General features: G+C 34.9%; 1 protein-coding gene across 1 annotated transcript in view; it reads right to left on the reverse strand.

The window, feature by feature from the left end:
* Positions 1 to 5,304: 5,304 nt before the first annotated feature.
* LOC121368971 overlaps positions 5,305 to 20,842 on the reverse strand; it is a 28,553-nt gene continuing 13,015 nt past the window's right edge. The window contains exons 3-6 of the mRNA XM_041493747.1: positions 11,194 to 11,693; positions 8,741 to 8,873; positions 7,665 to 7,897; positions 5,305 to 5,630 (exon numbers count right to left, since the gene is read on the reverse strand). Coding sequence (XP_041349681.1) covers positions 5,617 to 5,630; positions 7,665 to 7,897; positions 8,741 to 8,873; positions 11,194 to 11,593 — 780 coding nt within the window. The 5' untranslated portion in view covers positions 11,594 to 11,693 and the 3' untranslated portion in view covers positions 5,305 to 5,616. The remainder of the gene's footprint in view (positions 5,631 to 7,664; positions 7,898 to 8,740; positions 8,874 to 11,193; positions 11,694 to 20,842) is intronic.

Raw genomic sequence — 20,842 nt, forward strand, 5'->3', positions numbered from 1 at the left:
CAAAATGGATAAATAAAACGAGCATAGAGGGGAGAAAGAAAGGGAAAGAAAGAATTGAAAGGAAAGGTTATACAATTAGTGTTACATATTAAAGAAACAAACAACTTAAAAGGAAATGAGGAATACATATGTATTTATTACCATTATTCTTCCATCCATCCTTTTAAGGGTCATATGGGCAACCTAGGGAGACACCACAGCATCATAAGTCTAATTAACGAGCTACTCTCGATTCACTAATGTCAAAACCTATATTAGCTCTGGAACTTTCTTTTTGGCCGACCGTACAAAATTGTGCCCAATTTCATCAAACCAAATTGCGCACCTTTTCTCTTTGGCATAATACTCTGCTCCATTCCAAATTCAATAGCACCATTACCTCCCGCCTCCGCCTACTACCGACCACGGTCGGGCTGCTGGTGCTCCCTTGCACCTGCCAGTGCAGGCGGTCCCTCCTCTCCCCCTCCCCCACCTTTCCTGTCCTGGACGGAGGAGCCGGCCGAAGCCGGCTCTTGTGCCCAGGACAGGCGTGCGCTACAACAGCTTGCTCTGAATGTGCACGTAAAGCCCTATGACCTGACCTGACCATCCATCCATTACACATATTTCTTTCTATATCATGATTCTACAATGAAAGACCTTTTTGTTTAAAAATTAATTTTCTGTAATTATAAACAATTTTGCGATTGTCCAACAGGTTGACGTCTATATTAAGGCTTCTCACAGCAGTTTACAAAAATACAATATTTCTATCAGTATGAGATGTACATGGTTTCTCTAGAATGTTTACATTTTTGGAAAAAGGGGAAAAAGAAGAAGAAAAGGTAGAGAAGAAACATAAAGGAGGAGGAATGGTTCACAAAATAATATATACATTTGATATACTTTGTACACAATGATTTTTTTTTACTCGAAACGTTTACTATTAATAATGAATAAAGTTCTGGACGGATTTAAATATCAAAACATTATCTTGGACACTGAAGTTTGCATCTCCAAATAACAAGGTATTACAATTATAATTAAGACATATTACTACTAGACACTGTGAAATCAAATATTTTCACACAGAATTAAAAATATTTTAAAATGAGTTACACTCGTATGGTACTCTTACAATCTATTTATCTACCAAGTAAATTGTTTTTGTAATTTCCGAATCAATTTTAATTTTTAAACTCGTGGATTATTGTTTTGAATTTATTAAAATATTATTAACCATGCTATTGTGACAATTAAAGATAATATGATTTGTAGCACGTAGTACGTATAAAGGCAAGTAGTTCCAGATCAGCGTATGTAATTTCGGATCACGCTGCCTATCGGTTCTTGTATACACAAAATTCATTTTTAACAATGTAAACAAATTGATCTTACACCATAGCAATCAAAACGCTTGTAAATAATTTCATCTATAAGGCAAAAAAGTAATGCACTGAGGTTTAAGTCAATATGGAATATTCTAACCAGAGGCCCATGGGGCCTAAATTGATCACCTAAAATTAAACTAACTATAACTCTGAAAAGTGAGCCATAACAATAATGATTTATCACAGATGGTCGTTTGGTGACCGCTGATTTGACAATAATATAACAAATGAAGATGTGCATACGTATGTATTGTAACCCGAATCAATAAATTACCCAATTTTATCACAGCATACGCCTTGGAATTTTGCAAATTATAATTTCACCTGTGACATAATTAGGGAATACATGATGATGTAAACTGGTGATTATCAGAGTCCTGAGACAATCATTTGTACCCGGTTTGGTTGAAATGTACATGGTGGAATATGAGAACAAGTCAAAAATCTATCTCGGCCAATCGAAGGCAAGGACAGCCATATTAAATTTCAAATCGTCAATACAAACAACAACACATGGTCAGGGTTATGGGAGAATCGTTTGTACCAAGTTTGGTTAAAAGCTGTGTGGTGAAAGATGGCAGTCATATTGGATGTTTAAGTAAACCAAAATATAACAACACTTGCATAAGAGGATTATTTGTACCAAGTGTGGTTGAAGCCAACCTGGTGGAACTTGAAAAGTCGAAAAAGCCTCAGTTAATGACAGGCCAGGTGGCCATTTTGGATATCGAATCTGCGAAAAAAAAGAACGCTTGATAAGTGCCATGGGAGAATCATTTGAAACAACTTTGGTTGAAACCAATCTAGTGGAATATGCAAAGTCGAAAAGGCATCAGGTAATTAGAGGCCAGGTGGCCATCGTGGATATCAAATCGGCGAACACTTGATAAGAGCCATAAGAGGATCATATATACCAAGACTGGTTGAAATCTTTCTCGTGGAACTTGATAAGAAGTCGAAAATGTCTCAGTGACTCAAATGATAGGATGACCATTTTGGATGTTGAATCTGTCCGAAAAATATCAACACTTGGCCAGGGCCATGAGTTGATCTCTCGGAACAAGTGTGGTTGAAATCTGCCTGGCGGACCTTGAGAAGAAGTCGAAAATGTGAAAGATTAGCAGATGCCAGGCGCCGAGGCTGAGTAATCACATACGCTCTTATACAAATGTAGCTTTTTGGGCCAGGTGAACTAATTGATTGAAACATATATAATGTACAAATGGATTGAACACAAGTTATCTAACTAATAAATACGAGTCAATCAACGTTGTATTAAAGGGACATTCCTGAGTTTTTGTAAGATGTTTCCGACTATTAAAACATTTTAACGTCTAAAAATACACATTAAATAAATATATTTTCTAGTTTAGAATATCAGTGTGTATATTCAATGTGTTTCTGGTCGTGTTAATATTTGTAAGAAGTCAAAACTGGGTTTTGTCTTCAAATAATTTCGTATGTATGAAAAAATAATATTTTAGGAAATAAAATGAAATGTAATCTAGTACAAATACTAGAACGATCAGAAACACGTTTAATATACAACCACTAATATTTTATGCAGAACAATATATTTGATAACATCTTAAAAATTGCAGCAAATTCAGGACTGTGCCTTTACGGGCAAAGCAAAAATAACGGCCGTTCCATCTGCAATGCAATATAAAACCTGCATAGGTCTAACAAAATCCTACACAACTATATCACTCTTTAATGTTTTCTTTTCTACGTCTTCGAAAAAATAATGTTTTGTTGACAAATATCACAGCTGAGCTACAGGATTACTCGACTACATCAAAACAATCACCAGAACATGTCTCAAGCTTTTAGAAAACAAGTTTCATTTAATATACATTCAAATTCTTCTATTTTACGATTGTCTGAAAGTAAGACTTTGGGGTTACCCAGGTTCGCAGTACGTTTTGGGGTTATTCTATTTCCTGTCCTTTGTCTATCACTATTGAAAACCACGTACGTTTCCATATCGCAACCCAGATCCGACTGAATGAATGGAATGACAGTTTGGCAGAGATCCTCCTCTTAAGGCAGGCGACATAGCCATTTATTTTGAGATCACCGACTTCGATCATACTGGATGAATGAAATGACAGTTTAGCAGACGTTCTCCTCTTAAGGCAGGCGACTTAGCTGTTTATTTTGAGATCACCAACTCCGATCATACTGGATGAATGAAATGACAGTTTGGCAGACGTTCTCCTCTTAAGGCAGGCGACATAGGCGTTTATTTTGAGATCACTTGCTCCGAACATACTGGATGAATGTAATGACAGTTTGGCAGACTTTCTCATCTTAAGGCAGGTGACATAGCCGTTTATTTTTTGATCGCTTGCTCCGATCATACTGGGTGAATGAAATGACAGTTTGGCAGACGTTCTCCTCTTAAGGCAGGCGACATAGGCATTTATTTTGAGATTACTTGCTCCTATCATACTGGATGAATTTGATCAAGACTAACAGCCGTGTGTTTTATTTGGAACAAGGCAGACCCGATTATGAGGTGAAATGAAATGGAAAGTTGACTGGCTCATTTGAATGTGTCATAGACTTCAAAGGACTACTCTTGTTAATTTGTCACAACCGGTTTGATAATGTATCTGCTACAACAAATGTTTGCCGGAAGTTATTTGGTAGGTAGGTAGGTAACTAGTTTAACGTGCTCATATGCTCATACCATTAGTTTGGAACATGCAATTATTTGGTTTAGTGCTTCCTACACTGATGACATACATTTTTCAAAAGGTGGCGAACCATGTGTATTTATGACAACCAGGATCTGGTGTATTCTGACATAAACTGACAACCTCACTGAAACTGTTGTTTCTACAGTGCAACCTAATATAATGTACACTCCATAAAGCAAATACACACTGTGTACAGTTTTGTAAAATGCAATATGTTATTTAAAAAATAAAAAACGTTTTTTAACATAATACAACTGAAGATATTTAATGTCATATGGGTGTAGTGCTCAACTATATATGTAGACACACCATATATATTCGGAGTACCTTAACTCCTTAAACGTATTCCATTGAAACACATGTACTTGACTGACCCCTAGATTATGAAGACCTTAACAGCCACATCAAAGAAATATCACTATTAAAAAAATACAATGTCTGAGGAAGTAAACATCAACATGACTGCATCTGTATGAAGTAATGACTTAATGTCCTTCACATCACTGTTGGTGGGAAATCCTGTATGTTGAGTGTGGGTGTTGTCAAGTTACCAAGGTGAGGGAATTTCAAATCAATCAGCTATACTGACCGTGTATGGACCATCAAAACCATTGGCAGCCACCAATTATCATGCAGCTTTCACATATTTATGCTTGATTCATTACTAAAAAAAAACCCTGTTTTTAAATGACATAATTACCTGAACATCTAATTTATGGCATTATTTTCGAATCCAGATCAATACAATATGTATATTGGATGTATTCCTCCAGCATATTATTTAGCTAGTGACATTGGATAATACAGCTTTAATAATAAAATAAATTATCAACTTACTCCATGGTACATAATCAAATGTGGAAAAATTGGTTCTGAATCTAGTATACACTTAAAATGCACTTCATGGGAGCAAACTTAATGATTATTAAAAAATATATATTTGATCTGGAAACCTAAAGATATGTTTAACAAGCTCATTGTCATGTATAAATGAGACAATGTATAAAGGCACAATAGTGACCAAAAATTTAATTATGGTTTTGGTCAAGTTTTTCTTCAAATTTAATTTGTTTTGCATAAAACTACAAATTTGTCTAAAATATGACTTAGCACCCTATAAATATGTCAAAAGGACAATAAAATTCAAGGTCTTTAAAAAGTTAAGCTTTCAGAATTACATACAGGAAACATTAACTATGTTTATAGAAATTAAAGACATTAATCCAATATTGGCACGTTATTTTTAATATAAAAATAAATTGCTATTAAAATCTAAGTTCATGTTGCATAGATACCAAGGTACTTCAAAAAGTTCAGAAAGATTGTTCTTGCATTATTTTTCAACATAAGTCTCCTTTAACTTCAGTGCTTGAAATTAGCAACCCACTTCTTTATAGTAGAATAGCAAGGGGAGTCCTCAAGTGTGTTGACCACGTCTTCGTGGATTTCCTTGGGGGTCATTCCCATTTTATGCAGATACTTGATCACAGCTCTGGCTTTTTTCTTGTCCATTTTTGGGTTTCCCTCTCACCTACAGATTTTCAACAGGCGTCACCTGCAAAGAAATGACGACAAACATTGAGTTTTTGTGGACAGTGATATGCCCAATAGTTATAGTATACAGATATGCCCAAAATGGGAATTACATCCCTTGTTTCCGGGTGAGGCCGATAACTTTTTGAAGTACCCTCGTATATTATCATATTTAAGAGCAATTGTATATGGCAAATCAAACACTATGTTAATAAAAATATTCAAATCTTTATAGTATGAATTATAGACCAAAACCAACTTTTCCTCAGTGCTAACTTTTATTCAAAATCAATTCAGAGCCATGTACAGTAATTATTGTCAAGATCAAGGTCATTGTGAGTTTGCATGGCAAAGTGTCGGCTAATTCATCAAATAGTATAGTTTAATTTAATTAAATGACAAAAAGCATAATTTGAATATGTGCTATTGGTAGTATTATACCTATACTGTACCTTTCATGGCTCATTTTCGGTATAACCAGATGTTACCCCTAGTTTCACACAAAATTTTAGTACTTTGTTTTACAGGTATACATGTTTCAAGCAAAAATCTACTTGACACTGTGGTACTAGATCAAATAAAATTGCAAACATTATTAGCCCAGATGAAACTAATTTTTTTTAAACCAACACACTTACATTTATAACCAATCACAGGACTTGTGGTGTTATCTTCTCTATCAAAACTTCGGTGCATCTCGAACTTTGACCCAGTCGGAAGTTATTTGGTTTAGTGCTACCCATAGAGTTTGTTGTCAAATATTGTTTTATCTGGACAGTAAATGTATGCCATTTTATTTAAACTAGTATCGCTGTGTCAAATAACCATGTGCATGACCCGTGTTTGGGGTACCTATAAAATAAAGACTACAAGTTGGTGCTAAACTAGGAGTGTTGTAAAATAGCCGGTTATATCAAAAGATTCCAATTTGTGCAGTTAATAATTTCTTTGAGGGGTTGAAGTATTCATATTTATGGATTTTTGTTTGACTGATATATTACATATGGAGTGGGTTTATTTTTTTTTTACCAGATACATCAACATTGTCACCTATGGATTTGTTTTGGTATAGTGCAACCTAAAACCCCCACCAGTTTCTGTATATTCTATATCTTTTGGTCGTTCTAATATTTGCAGTAGCCCAAACTGAAGTTTACCTTCCAGCAATTTCGGACTTTTGAAAATATATTTATATAATATTGGGAAATAAAGTTAACTGCAAACACTATGACCATTAGAATCACATCAAATACAAACCCGTTGGTGAGAACAGAAGTCATTATTTTTGATATCCCTTACTTGTTTACACATGTACGTATGTTAATAATTTCAAGAAATACAAGTGGCTGCTCCTAGGTGATGACCAGGTCACCAATGCTATACCATCCAATGACAAAACAGCACGATCGAAATCGATTAAACTGTGACGTATTATACCTGACAATCAGTTGTCTGTGACGCGTAAGTTAGCAACAAGTGCAAGGGCCGTAAATAACTTTTAGTCGAAAACGATGTTAAAATTTGATTAAAACCTTGTTTTTGAGGATATGTAGGAAATAAAATACTGTACATTCATGGCCGTTAGATATCATTTATCAAACTCGTTGTATGAAAATGTATCCAACTCGCTTTCGCTCGTTAGATACATTTTAAAACAACTCATTGTAAGATAAATGGTATTTAATGGCCACTCATGTAGTATTCTATATATTTCCACCATCCTATAACTCAAAATAATATATGCATTCTATTTACTATTTAAAAGAGGTTAACCAAGACGTCAGTTTACAAAAAAAAAGAAGTTTGTTTTGTTTAACGACAACACTTAGAGCACATTGATTTATTAATCATCGCCTATTGGATGTCAAACATTTGGTAATTCTGACATAGTATTAGAGAGGAAACCCGCCACATTTTCCCACTAGTAGCAAGGGATCTTTTGTATGCACCATCCCACAGACAGGATAACACACACCGCGGCCTTTGATATACCGGTCGTGGTGCACTGGCTACAACGAGAAATAGCCCAAATGGGCTCGTCAGTTTACATTCATACCTTCCACCTCATCATCAGTTGTAGCGTTTTCATGAGAGTCCTTTAAAGCATTCATCTCGACATCATTTGTAGCATTTCCACAAGAGTCCTTTAAAGCGTTCATCTCGACATCATTTGTAGCATTTCCACAAGAGTCCTTTAAAGCATTCATCTCGACATCATTTGTAGCATTTCCACAAGAGCCGTTCAATGCTTTAGTCTCGACATCATTTGTAGAGTTTTTATGACTTCGTCTGAAAGAACAAAAACTACAATTGTTACTACTGCTATACTACCACTACTACTACTCCTCATACTACTACAACTACCCCTGCCACCATAAATATAGTCTAAAGCACGAACGTAAAAATTAAAATGAGTACATAGCATGCATTCATGATGACTAAAAATATAAAAAGTTGTTGGTTGATAAAAAATATTTTGTTTTCTGTATACCACGTACACATACCAGCCAACATTTTCTGCATATTTCTTTAGGTCAGTCATTTCAGATTAGCTTGGCATAAAACAAAAAGGAAAACGGTTATGGAAATAACAGAAAATTCTACTTTCATATGCAATTAAAAAACACATTGATCAGTATATAAGCAGCAAAACTGGATCATAGTGAAAAATATCGCCTGCTTATGAAATTTAATGTAATATGTTCTTGATTACGTTTTCCTTCTAAATTCTATATTTAATTAATATATTGTTTTGGTAATCTCTCTTTACTTGTAACTTGTTGGAGATCCGTATTTTATGTTTGTAACATTAAACAAAACCCCAAAAAGCTATCGAAAATAATAATTTTAAACTCCATAAACAGACACCTTGCTTCACTGTGGGTGTATATTGCCATTTAATTTCTATATTTATCAATGTTTTAACAATCTATACATAAAAATAACACTTTGTTTTTACTTACAAACCAGTTTTCCTCTAAAAATTGAACGTATTAAAAAATAAAATTCACAATTGGTTTTTAAACAGGCCATATAAACAGTTAAATATTAAAACATTAACAATCATTAAGTTATAAATAAACGTTAAAAATATAAAAACAACCTCATCAAAATAAAAACCAAAGTACATACCTACATATATGTAACCAGTCGGTATTCACGTAGCAGCAATACAGAGATAGTGACACAATCACAATACCCATAACTACGGAGAAGAGGATGGTGCCAATGGTGTACCAAGGTAGCGGTGGCTTCACAGTAACATCTAATAAAAAAACAGAAAGACTCAATGAATAGTGTTTTATTGATTACGTTTTAGGTTTTACTTTTTAGGTAGCCGTGAACCAAATGATATCTGAGTGGGTCAAAGTTCAAAGTACACCCAACTTTTCATCTCACATTTGAGGCTACCTGTCCTGCCATTGGTGATAAATGTGAGTGTGTGTGTTGTGATATATGTTGTTTCATCTGACCACTAAATTCCTGTAATTTAATTTTAACTAGTACGTCAATGTACGTACCAACTACCGTTGTGTTTGAAACACGTGCGGGTTCCCACTTAAACTAGCATGACAATTTTTGTGTGGAACTAGGGTAAACATAGACTAACTATTATGTTTGAAATAAGCATTTTAACCCACTTTTTTCTGATTTACTTTAAGGGTGGGGTGTGGTAGAATTTATATCCATGGTGTTTATGACGATTGATACGCTGCATGCAAGAGTTTTAGCCACATGTTACAGTTGTCGTCTATGGGATATGATTTGGTGGTATACACCTTTTATAAGGCTTCTTGTGTACACAGCGATGTCAAGAACGTAATCCTATCCTCCCATTTAATATCAATTTCTCGTTTGACAGCCAATTTCGATAGACTAAACCATTACCAAAGTATTAAAATCTGTTGCAAGCACACATAATAGATATAATAGATATCGGTACATGTGACTATCTGGTTACCTGGAGTACGAATGGTATACATAAGTGTACAGGATGAGGGGTCGGGGTGGGGGTTGCAGTTGCCCCCCCTCCCCCTCCCCCGCCCAATGCTGGAGTAATGAATAAAATTCGGGCAAAAACGATAGAAATATTCGGACAAAATTTGCTAACCTGAGACCTTTTGAATATGTATTTTCATTATTTTACCAGCAAAATTAGTTGTAATCTATGATTTTGTAGAGTTGTTTCCAAGCAATATCGAATTGTTTGAAAGTGTACCAAACGAGCAAAACCTTTTTATCGAAGCAACATATTTGTCCACAATGAATTTTGGAACATTTGATGCTTTAATACCTCCATTTTTAATGTTGTAATTAATTTGTATACATTTACTCTTTTCAAGTTTTCCTTTTCATATACATGTAGAAAATGAATAGTAGTGGGATGGTGTCAACTGTATTATTGAAATTTAATAAAAAATTATGTACTTTAAACTTTATCTGCGTATCTTCTCAGTCTTGTTAAAGGTCTACCTGACTGGCTTCCTACAAAATTAATCATCATTACAATTTTTTTTCTGACCCCTATCCTGTGAAGGTAAGAATGGGAAATACCGCAAGCCTGAACAGGATAAAGCCTATATCCTGCGTCTTTAACTAGTTATTTTTATCCCGCAATCCATAAAAAAATAATGAAAAAACTATTATTTCTGTTATTTCACCTACATTGTACGATGTCTTCGAATTAAAATGAACGCTTTTGTAACATATCTATGCCTGTTATATAACCTGACATGATGTCAAAGGTCATAATCTGCTAGTATACGATTATGACTTTGCTGTAATCGGTTATCATAATCGGCCAGTAGAAATAGTGTTTGCAGGATACATTTATTTTGTGTATATACTAACTGATTATACAGTTAAAATATATTCCACAAGTAACGAAACAGATAACAGAAGAGCAAGAAATAACCTTTTTATAACATAAGTTTAGAAGCATAATGGCCGACTTATTAGAATATGGTAAACAAAAGTATGAAATATTAAGGGTTTCTTTCTTGTACTTCGAAGCAATATCTTGACAAAAAATATTACAATACAAAAAGGTTTAGCTTTAAAGTACAAGATTTATTCATTGATGTGGCAACTACATATTTCAGTTTGTATTGAAAATCTACTGTTATTTATACACCCAAATGATGCTTCAATTAAATATAGTTTCTGATTTCGCTTTGAACGTCATGATTTTTATTTATTTCGTTTCAACTTATTTCGTGCTTATATCCAATTAAGGTTTAAACACGCTTTCCTGGGCACACAAATCAACTATCTGGGCTGTCTGTCCAGAACAGTGAGTTAGTTGTTAGTCGGTTAGTGGTTAGTGAGAGAGAAAAGGGTGTAGTGCCTTACACCTACCCATTGAGCCCTCAAGAACACCCTCTGGGTTGGAGCCGGTACCGGTTTGCGAACCCTGTACCTACCAGCCTGTAGTCTGATGGTTTAAACACTGCGCCACCGAGGCCGGTATTTATTTATGCATATTAACTAAATTGCTAAAAAGGTTGCCTTAGTATATAATATTGTATATTCTGGAATACTGAAAGGACAAAAAAAAAGAGAAAAAAAAGAAAGCCTGCACGTACCTGGATTCATAGGTGTGGTTGTCGTGAGGCTGTTGGGCTGAAGAATCGGGGTCTCACAATGCGGGCCTGTAACATTGTTGTTTTTACAATTCACACAGTTGCCAGAAATATCACAAACACGGCAATTTTCAAAGCACAGGAGCGTGCAATATGGTCCATAATGTCCCTCTACACACTTTCCTTCACAATGCGAGGTCTTGCGATTACATGAAAAACAGTTCATATAACACTGTATGCTGCAGTGTTTTCCTCGATAGCCATCTTGGCACCCATGTTCACAAGGAGACATGTTCCTTGTTTCATTCGGAAATTTGCATTGAATCTCATGTTCTCTAAGAGTCTGAGCTAATTGTAAAATACACATCAAGACAAAGCACACATATCGAACTTGGAGAGACATTCCGGTTTTCGAAGGCTTTTATTCTAATGGCAATAGCGTTACAAAAATAAGAAGAACAGCAGATCTATTGGAAGGTGGGCCAAAGAGTAGAACAATGTTCCTAAAAAAAAAAATGCATACATAATACAAATCATCGGTTTAACAAACATTGATATCCGTGTACCACAATACATCAAGGTTTAACTGAAAACAATATATATATATATATATATATATATATATATATATATATATATATATATATATATATAAGAATTGTTTCTCATTTTTTAGGAATTGATCGATGTATAAAAGTCACAAATGGTATAAAATCGCGTAGCCATGTTCTGTAAATAAGCGTAGGAATACATGTATACATACTATTGGATGTTTTGGGTTTTTTTTTAACAGAATAAAAACAAATAAAAAATATATTGTAATTTTTTTTAATTTATAACATGAATATCTCATCCAGTTTCCCTTATTTTTTTAATCGAGAAAACAGGTCACTTCCTTGTTCTATTTTCAAAACGATCACCGAACTTCTCGCCCATCCAGCTAAAAATAGTTCCAATCGATCTTGGTCTTCCGTGATGACGTATTTTTATGAGGTTTATGGAAGGATAACGCTTGGTTTTTTTAGTGACGTCAGCCAATCAGAATACAGTAAATCGTATAAATTCGGAAAGTTTGTAATTATATATATATATAGACACACACACACACACACACACACAGGGGCGTAGGCTAGGGGGGTTTGAGGGGTTCGAATGGTCCTTCCACCAAACCAAGCCAAACAATTTTACTCTTCGTAACTCTTTATTTTGTTAAATAAACTTTGCAAAGATAAAAAACAAAACAACAAAAAAAGGGTTCAAACAATTGAAAAAATTAAATAAATTCCTAGTTGTTTTGCCGTTCATTGCGGTAATTGTGAGACGTACATGTAAGCTATGAAAAGGAGCTCAATCAAATTCACAACTTAATCTAACTTTGTAACAATCGAGCTCATAATAAAGGGAGTACATGTGTTTAATCCAGTTATTTAAACATTAAAGCTGTTAATCCCTTAATTGATATTTGTAAACTGCACAACAGTGATACTGGAGCATGCGCACATATAATTAGCTCTGCGTACGCAATCACGTTATCAGCTGAGTGGGTATTAAAAGTATAAGTAATGCAGTAATGATTGACGCCAGTGTGACCGTCCGATTTTCTGAGGTAAAATTTGCATTAAAGCAACACAATGGGACCGGATAATTTCGTCCGGTGCAGTTTAGAGAGGTTTCCGGTTTAGAGGGGTAAATTTTAGTGTTAAAAGATACGCATATCACGGGACCGTGTAATATATAATATATATATATAATACAGGGTTCGATCTTAACGGTAGTCCGGTAGTCTGAGACTACCTGAAAATTAACAGGACTACCTGAAGCTGCAAACACGTAGTCCGTCGGACCACCTGGAATTTTAAAATGTATTTAGCACAAATGAATTTTTGTGTGGATATATGCTAACCTATTTCAAACAGCATAAACAGGCTTGTTCAGAAAACAATTGTATCGCAATTAACTTGACTGGTCCCCCATCATTATTCATATCACATTCATTTACAGTACGCGATGCAGTTTTCGTTTTAACTGTTACCGCATTCTGACTAAACTGAGCATGCGCAAGTTACACATGTTGTAGTCGATGCAGTCTTCTGCCAAAATACAATCATCTTGAATTTGGAACATAACGGGATTCCTCGCACATTTTCATGGAATGGTAGTTTAATTTACCAACGTCACATCGAATGAAAGAACTGCGAAGTTGACCATTCTCCGCAAAATAATAATTATGCATCGATCGGCAATTGTCGCTCGTTTTCGTAAAACGGTACATGCGTCACCGACGTTAAATTTAGACGAAATGTTCTGATTGAAATGCCGTCATGGAAATTGCCGGTACATGCATATTAATTTTCATGGAGTTACAAAGATGTCATTTTCCCCATTTTAACGCAAAACCGCTTGCATGTTTCAATCAACTTTTCATCTCAGATTACATCATTTAACAATATTTATTATGTTTGATTTATTATATCAGGGCTGGCCAAAATTTCCAAACACAAAATGCCTGTTTATCCCTTTTGTACACTTGCAATTTTTGTAATTGCGTAGTCTGCAGCAAGCATGCGTCCGTGCATATGTGTGTGTGTGTGTGTGTGTGTGTGTGTGTGTGAGGCCCCTGATTATTATATCGAGTACCATATTTGACCGGAAGTAGGCCCACATCTTTGAATAAGCGCTCAGACATTTAAGAAATTAGGCATTTATTCGTAAATCATGGTATTTTATATCGGTGTCTGTGAAGTAAATTGCTGAAAACGTTGAAGAATCGAGAAAAAGCTGTTTAGAACATTACGATCCAGCACATTACTAAAATGGATAAGTAGACTCTTTGTAAAGTTAGTTTTGGCTTTATCTATGTGAGCTCGCGCAACACACGTGCGACGTAAAACGAGGTCAGGGAATTCCCACCGCACAGTCGGTTTTTCACTAATGTAGTAGCATTTCGTATTACAAAATTAGGTTGTCCATCTGCAAGTAAATTGATGTATTAAATATACATGCAATTAACATTTAATTGACTAAATGTTAAAGAACAGTGAGTAGACGCGCGTGCAGGAAAATTTGAAACGGGATCAAAGCAGTCTCCGACTGAGTATGTGTGTCGGACTAACGTCGAGAGCGCTAAATGCCGGAATTTCTAAGGAAAACCGATGATATACTCCTGCTGAAAATTGTGACAATTAAATGTCAAGAAATGCAATGTCTTGCATCTACAAGTAAAATTCATCCTGAAAAATAGAGTGGTATACGTTTTTTAATATTTAAATGTGTCTGTTATGAACCCTCCGCTCTCAAAAAGCAACAAAACAACCCAGACCCCACCCCCTAAACCCCCCCCCCCCCAAAAAAAACCCCCAACAATTTGAAATGAAATGAAACAATAATAATAAATAATAATAATAATAATAATAATAATGCTATTCACCGTGAAATCATTAACCCAAAGTAGCATATTTTAGATGATCATTCTTCGATCTGATTAAAATTAGCTCTACTGGTCTACCACATTGCTCGGACTCCCATGTCCAGGTGACATTTTATCTATAAATATCAATTTAAATATCGATCAATTACACTTCGTCTTTAATAGCGTTATTAGGGAGCATACAAATTCTAAAAATATTGGGCAAGTCTATTAATGCAATAGATGAACTTGTTGGTCTATTTCAACATTGAAAAATCAGGTGGGAAAAGTGCAGTAATAAACTCTGGATTGTATACTAGTATAAACAGATTTTATGGCTATACCATCACGGGTATTTTTTCGTCTTGAAACGAATTTTATTTAAAATTTTATATTGAAATTAGTTTCCGGCATATTTCGTAATTCACCCGGATCATTTCGCATACCCTCGGCATAATCCCGTATGTTTTCAAATTCTTTTCAAATCGCTGGCATGATTTTACAAGTAAGGTTTTGATTGGTCGAATGAAAGGTCAACTGGACATGAGCTCCAACAGGCTGCTGTTAGATCCACATGTAATAATGTAGCTAATTTTAATTAGATTGATCATTCTAAGTGTTAAAGTTTAAAAAAAATCATAAACTCATTCCCAATTTTGCTTCATGCTGATAGCAATTTTTGTTGTTTTGTTTTTTACATTCACAAATTAAAGGAAATAAACATATTTAGTAATACATGGCTTATAAGTGCTTTGTGTGATGTGAAATTGTTTGAAGCACACAGTTTAATTTTGATTTAAACTGCTTATGTTTTGGGACTATGTAATTTTTTTGTCGGCAAGTGAAATTTGAGTTACTTGCCCGGTGGGCAATTGAACATTTTAGGATATGAAATTATTTGAAGACAAAATCCAGTTTGGGCTTCTTTCAAATATTAAGACGACCAGAAACACACTGAATATACTGATACTGATATTCTAAATAAGAACATATATTGGAAGACAAGACTGGTCAATTCAGGCGCGTAATGTGTACTGGCATGTGCGTCATTTGGTTGGGAGTGTCAGGATATGACAACCCCACCCCAACAGATTTTCAATGTGTGTCCTAAGTAGGTCTATGTCTATGCCCTGTAGTTAAATATTAAAATCACACCCAACACCCCGTAATTTAACGCTGAACTACTTTATGACGAGATGGAACAAAGTAAAACTGTTGTGTTGAAATAAAGTTTCACAAGCGCATGTACGTGTTCGCCATTTTCCGAGTTGTTATACAGACCGACATCGTAGAAGTAGTCAGGGATTATAGTGCCCTGAATTGTAATAAATTGCCTGAATTGTAATACCTGCCTTGAATTGTAATAAAAACTGCCCTGAATTGTAATACTGAATTGAATTGTAATAAAACTGCCCTGAATTGTAATAAACTAGCTGACTTGAATTGTAACAAAGAATTGCCCTGATCTGTAATAACCAGAGCTGCATTTAATTGTAATAAGATACCGACTTGAATTGTAATAACATTATTAGTGTTCACTCGAATTAATGAATGAATGAAGGAAATGTTTTATTTAACGATGCACTCAACACATTTTATGTATGGTTATATGGCGTCAGACATATGGTTAAGGACCACACAGATATAGAGAGATGAAACCGGCTGTCGCCACTTCATGGGCTACTCTTTTCGATTAGCAGCAAGGGATCTTTTATATGCACCATCCCACAGACAGGATAGTACATACCACGGTCTTTGTTACACCAGTTGTGGAGCACTGGCTGGAACGAGAAATAGCCCAATGGGACCACCGATCAGGGATGTCATTAATAGCCGGCACCCGGCGATTTTTCGCCGGCTATCGAATCAATTGTCGCCGGGTATCGAACTTCCAATAAACAATGCTTGTCGACATTTTGTTGATTAATGGCCGCCTATAATTTGATTTTTACCTGCTATTTTTATTTTTAATGACATCACTGCCGATGGGGATCAATCCTAGCTAGTCCGACCGCGCATCAAGCGAATCACCCGAATGATGTCATATGTTCCTAGCCATGATGCTCAGCGTTCCGTCAATTCCATACAATTCAACAAACTTTCCAGATGAAACAAAAAATATATGTTTAACAACATGACTAGAGCACACTGAGTTTACAGTTTAAAGTTTGTTTTGTTTAACGACACCACTAGAGCATTTATAAATCATCAGCTATTGGATGTCAACATATGGTAATTTTGACATGTAGTCTTAGAGAGGAAACCTGCTACATTTTTCCATTAGCAGCAAGGGATCTTTTATGTGCACTTTTCCACAGACAGGAAAGCACATACCACAGCAGGGGTTAAAAAATCCCATCGCCCGACGCCCGTGCCAAGTGGAATTTCCATGCCGGGCAAGTAATTATGTTAACTGCATATGCCCGATGACAAGTGACTAATGTTAACTGCATATGCCCGATTACAAGTGACTAATGTAATACCTAAAACATTTTTTAAATTTTATTACAAATCTTGGTAAAACCTTTGGAAAGAGTTCCGATCGTACGAGCATTTACATAGCTCTGAGGAGAACTAACCCTAACCCTAAATGCTGGAACGATCGGAACTCTTGCCAATGTGTTGACACACCAAAACAGAAAACAATGTGTTGAAAAGTTCGATAACTTTAGAGTTATTCCCCTTTTACTATCGACTAAGATCGGTAATATCCGCCACTGAACGTTCGACTGAATTCATACAAACAATCGGTTAGATCATCTTCATTCAATACGCTTTACAGCTTATATAAAAATAAAGTATACATGCCTTGTGTGTGCAATTATAATGTTTAATCCTTGCAAACATGGTAAATGAGGTGGGATACAGTTTAAAATTGTTATATTCAAATTAAATTAGATGTTAACATGGTTCCGGAATCTGCTCTTTGCAAATGAACGGGGACGTAAAGCAAGTTTATAATTTCCGAGTTCACTTGAACAGGGCATACATATTATGAACTGTATTCTTATAAAAGTTGCAAAACATTCTAGTTTAGATATAATAAACCTTGTAGCAGAACATACTTAATGGGGTTTTTCAGTACTTTACAAATTTAAATCTACGTTCGTGTAGGTGAAGTTATTTTTCATTAGCCCTACGTCATAATCGTGACAAGTTAGATTTCATTAGCCCTACTACATAATCGTGATGGTGCGATGCCCTCTAAGCATGCATACATGAATATATTCATTGTTTCTGCTTTATTAATAGTTTTTAACAAATAAATTATGCTCAATAAGTTAAAAATACAAGGCTGCAATCGATGTACACCCCCTCCCCGGCTGTTGTTTACCAAGCCTGCACTATTTAAAAACATTTCCAAAGTAAGAGCTCATGTTTACTTTGAGCCCAGCTATGACTGCTTGCGAGAGACTTTTCTCAGCTATGAACAGGGTAAAAACACCTCAGAGAAGTGTTTTGAGGCAAAAAATGTTAAATAATATACATACAATAATGACACATAGGCCAAAATCCCTAAATATTTTTGAACCAATACCAGCCATAAAAGAATGGCTCACGAGTGGAAAGGGATCTCACAACATCCACAGCCATACAAGTGGTCACCAAGGCATACATCAACACAATAATTATATTTAGATGAACAAGTGGACACTACCAAACAAATAACAAACTTTAAATCAACAAATGGACACTATTTAAAAAAATAAAGTTTAAATCAACAAATAGAGAAGACAATTAATTGATACTACTGGACAGACATATACATTTAGTACTTCCTGGGTAAGTGTTGTAACCTATTGGCAAAATTCTTTATTTGTGCAATTAAACCAATTACTTTCAAGATTATTACACTATTAAGCACTGTATTAAATTAAATAGGAGTAATACATTTGGTTACCTAAAGAAGTATGGGCAAGTGGAAAAATATATAGGGCAAGTGAATATCTGATTGGCACTTGCCCTGTGGCAAGTATTTTTTGTTTTTTAATTTTTGAACCCCTGCAGTCTTTGATCAGTTGTGGCACACTGGTTGGAACGAGAAAAAAAACAATCAGTTGAATGGATCCACTGAGATGGTTTGATCCTGCGATTCAAGTACCTCAGGCGAGCACTCAACCGACTGAGTTAAATCCCGGCCCTATCTTTCGAGACATAGTAAGCTGTATTATTTAATTAAACTCTTGTTAATTGTAATATAGAAAAGTCGTATGTAATAAATACAGAACGTTTATAGTGCACAACATTTATTCCACTCGACCACTACACAGTCTCGTGGTATAATATTTTTGCGCACTATTATAAGTAATTTATAGGACCGGCGGGGGATGGGGGGCTTGTAAAGATTTTATATGAAATATATATACAGGCGCAGATCTAGGTGTCCTGACTGGAGAGAAGAAACGCCCCTAATAATACCAAGGCCACTGAGCAATGTAGTAGGCGTACTAATCATTTTAGTTCATATTTAACAGGTCAAGCAACATAATTTGATATAATAACAGTGTCACTTCCAGCCTGAATATTGATTTGATGTGTTTTAGTATGAATTGATATATTATAATTATTAATAGTATGTACAGAACATGCATGATGATTTACCCAGTACTAAATTATCAAAATAACAAACCATAGCGTTATTTTAACTTCGAATTATTACAAAATATGGACCACCTGAAACTTCAAGGGACTATCTGAAATCAAAGCCAGGTAGTTCTGTTAACACCCTGAAAAAATGGTGAAGATCTAACCCTGTAATATATAATATATATATATATACATATACATATACACATATATATATATATATATATATATATATATATATATATATATATATATATATATATTTATTTTTTTTTTTTAATTTTTAATTGCCACAAAATATATTAGTAATGTTAGGATTAGGGACTCCTAAGTCATCACCTTACAAAATAATAGGGTTGGGTACCGCGAAAAAAAACGTACCACGATATACCGCAGTTTTTTGTAATGTACCACGGTATACCACATTAGTAATGACATCATACTAATCACTGCGAACCAGTGATACAATAATTGCTCAACATACAATGTCATCTATGTGCCTTTGAACTTAGGGGCCAAACAAATATGACATACTACAATGAAATACCTACCAGTAGAGATTTTGACTGATTCAGTTTACACTCTATTTTCCTCTAAAGTTGAATAAGCAGGACTAAACATCTCATTTAGAGAATAGCTAATACTTATAGGTAGAACATAGTTGTAGAGCCTTGTTGTATTTTAAGACCTTACAATGTAAATGTAATAAGCATAACAGATGAATAAATTCTGTAGTTCAGTTGAACTGGAAAAATAATGAAAATGACAAAGTTTAAACGAATGTATTCTATTATCACCATTTTAATTCTACCAGTAGCTATTAACTACCAGTAACTTTTATATAGCTACTTTTATTTCAGGTGATGACCCAGGCAAACAGGTCCCTTTATGTTTTCAATTTGCTACAATGTATTATTGTTCAAGTTAGTTCAAGTTAAATCGTCTTAACACCAATTTAGTTTCAAGAATAGACAAACTCCATAAACCTATGAATGTCTGAATAAATCATGTAGTGTGTCAATTCCAGTCATTATTATCTGGATTACCGCACTGAATTTAGTTCATGTTCTTGTTTGGAAACATTAGTGCATTAGTGATTAATATGTGAAATATTTGTTATCGCGAACTCAAATATCAATGTAATGGTATTTATAACGTCAAACATAGGATCATTGTGGTATTAGAGCGGGAATCTTTGCCTGCCCGGTGGTAGGCAGAAATTCTGTGTATTCGTTATCTCTGACTGAGAGAGCGGATGTAACTGTCCAAATGTTCGTCTAGCTCTAGAACAGTAGGCCTTCTTGGGCTAACCACTTATGATAGATGAGTTATTTGAGAACAGGTCCAAGCAAACCAACACTGCCTAAGGAGTAACAATCGGACATTTGGGACATACGTTTTAAGCTACGGTAAGTTTAGTAGCACACATATTTCAAATCAGTTTATAATCATTGTTTTGTGTTTTCAACTAGCTATTACTACCTACGTTAAAGTTTAAACAGTGTTGCTGTGACATAGCGTTTATGACAAAAAAACAAACAAAAAACAACAACAATTAGTAATAGAAAATAGTGTTTTACGTAACGTTGTTCAGTACACTCACCAGCGCCCACCACCTGTAATGCTACAAAACGTACACCCCCACCCACCCCTTCAGCG

The sequence above is a fragment of the Gigantopelta aegis genome, chromosome 3 (assembly GCF_016097555.1).
Source record: "Gigantopelta aegis isolate Gae_Host chromosome 3, Gae_host_genome, whole genome shotgun sequence".
NCBI lineage: Eukaryota > Metazoa > Mollusca > Gastropoda > Neomphalida > Peltospiridae > Gigantopelta > Gigantopelta aegis.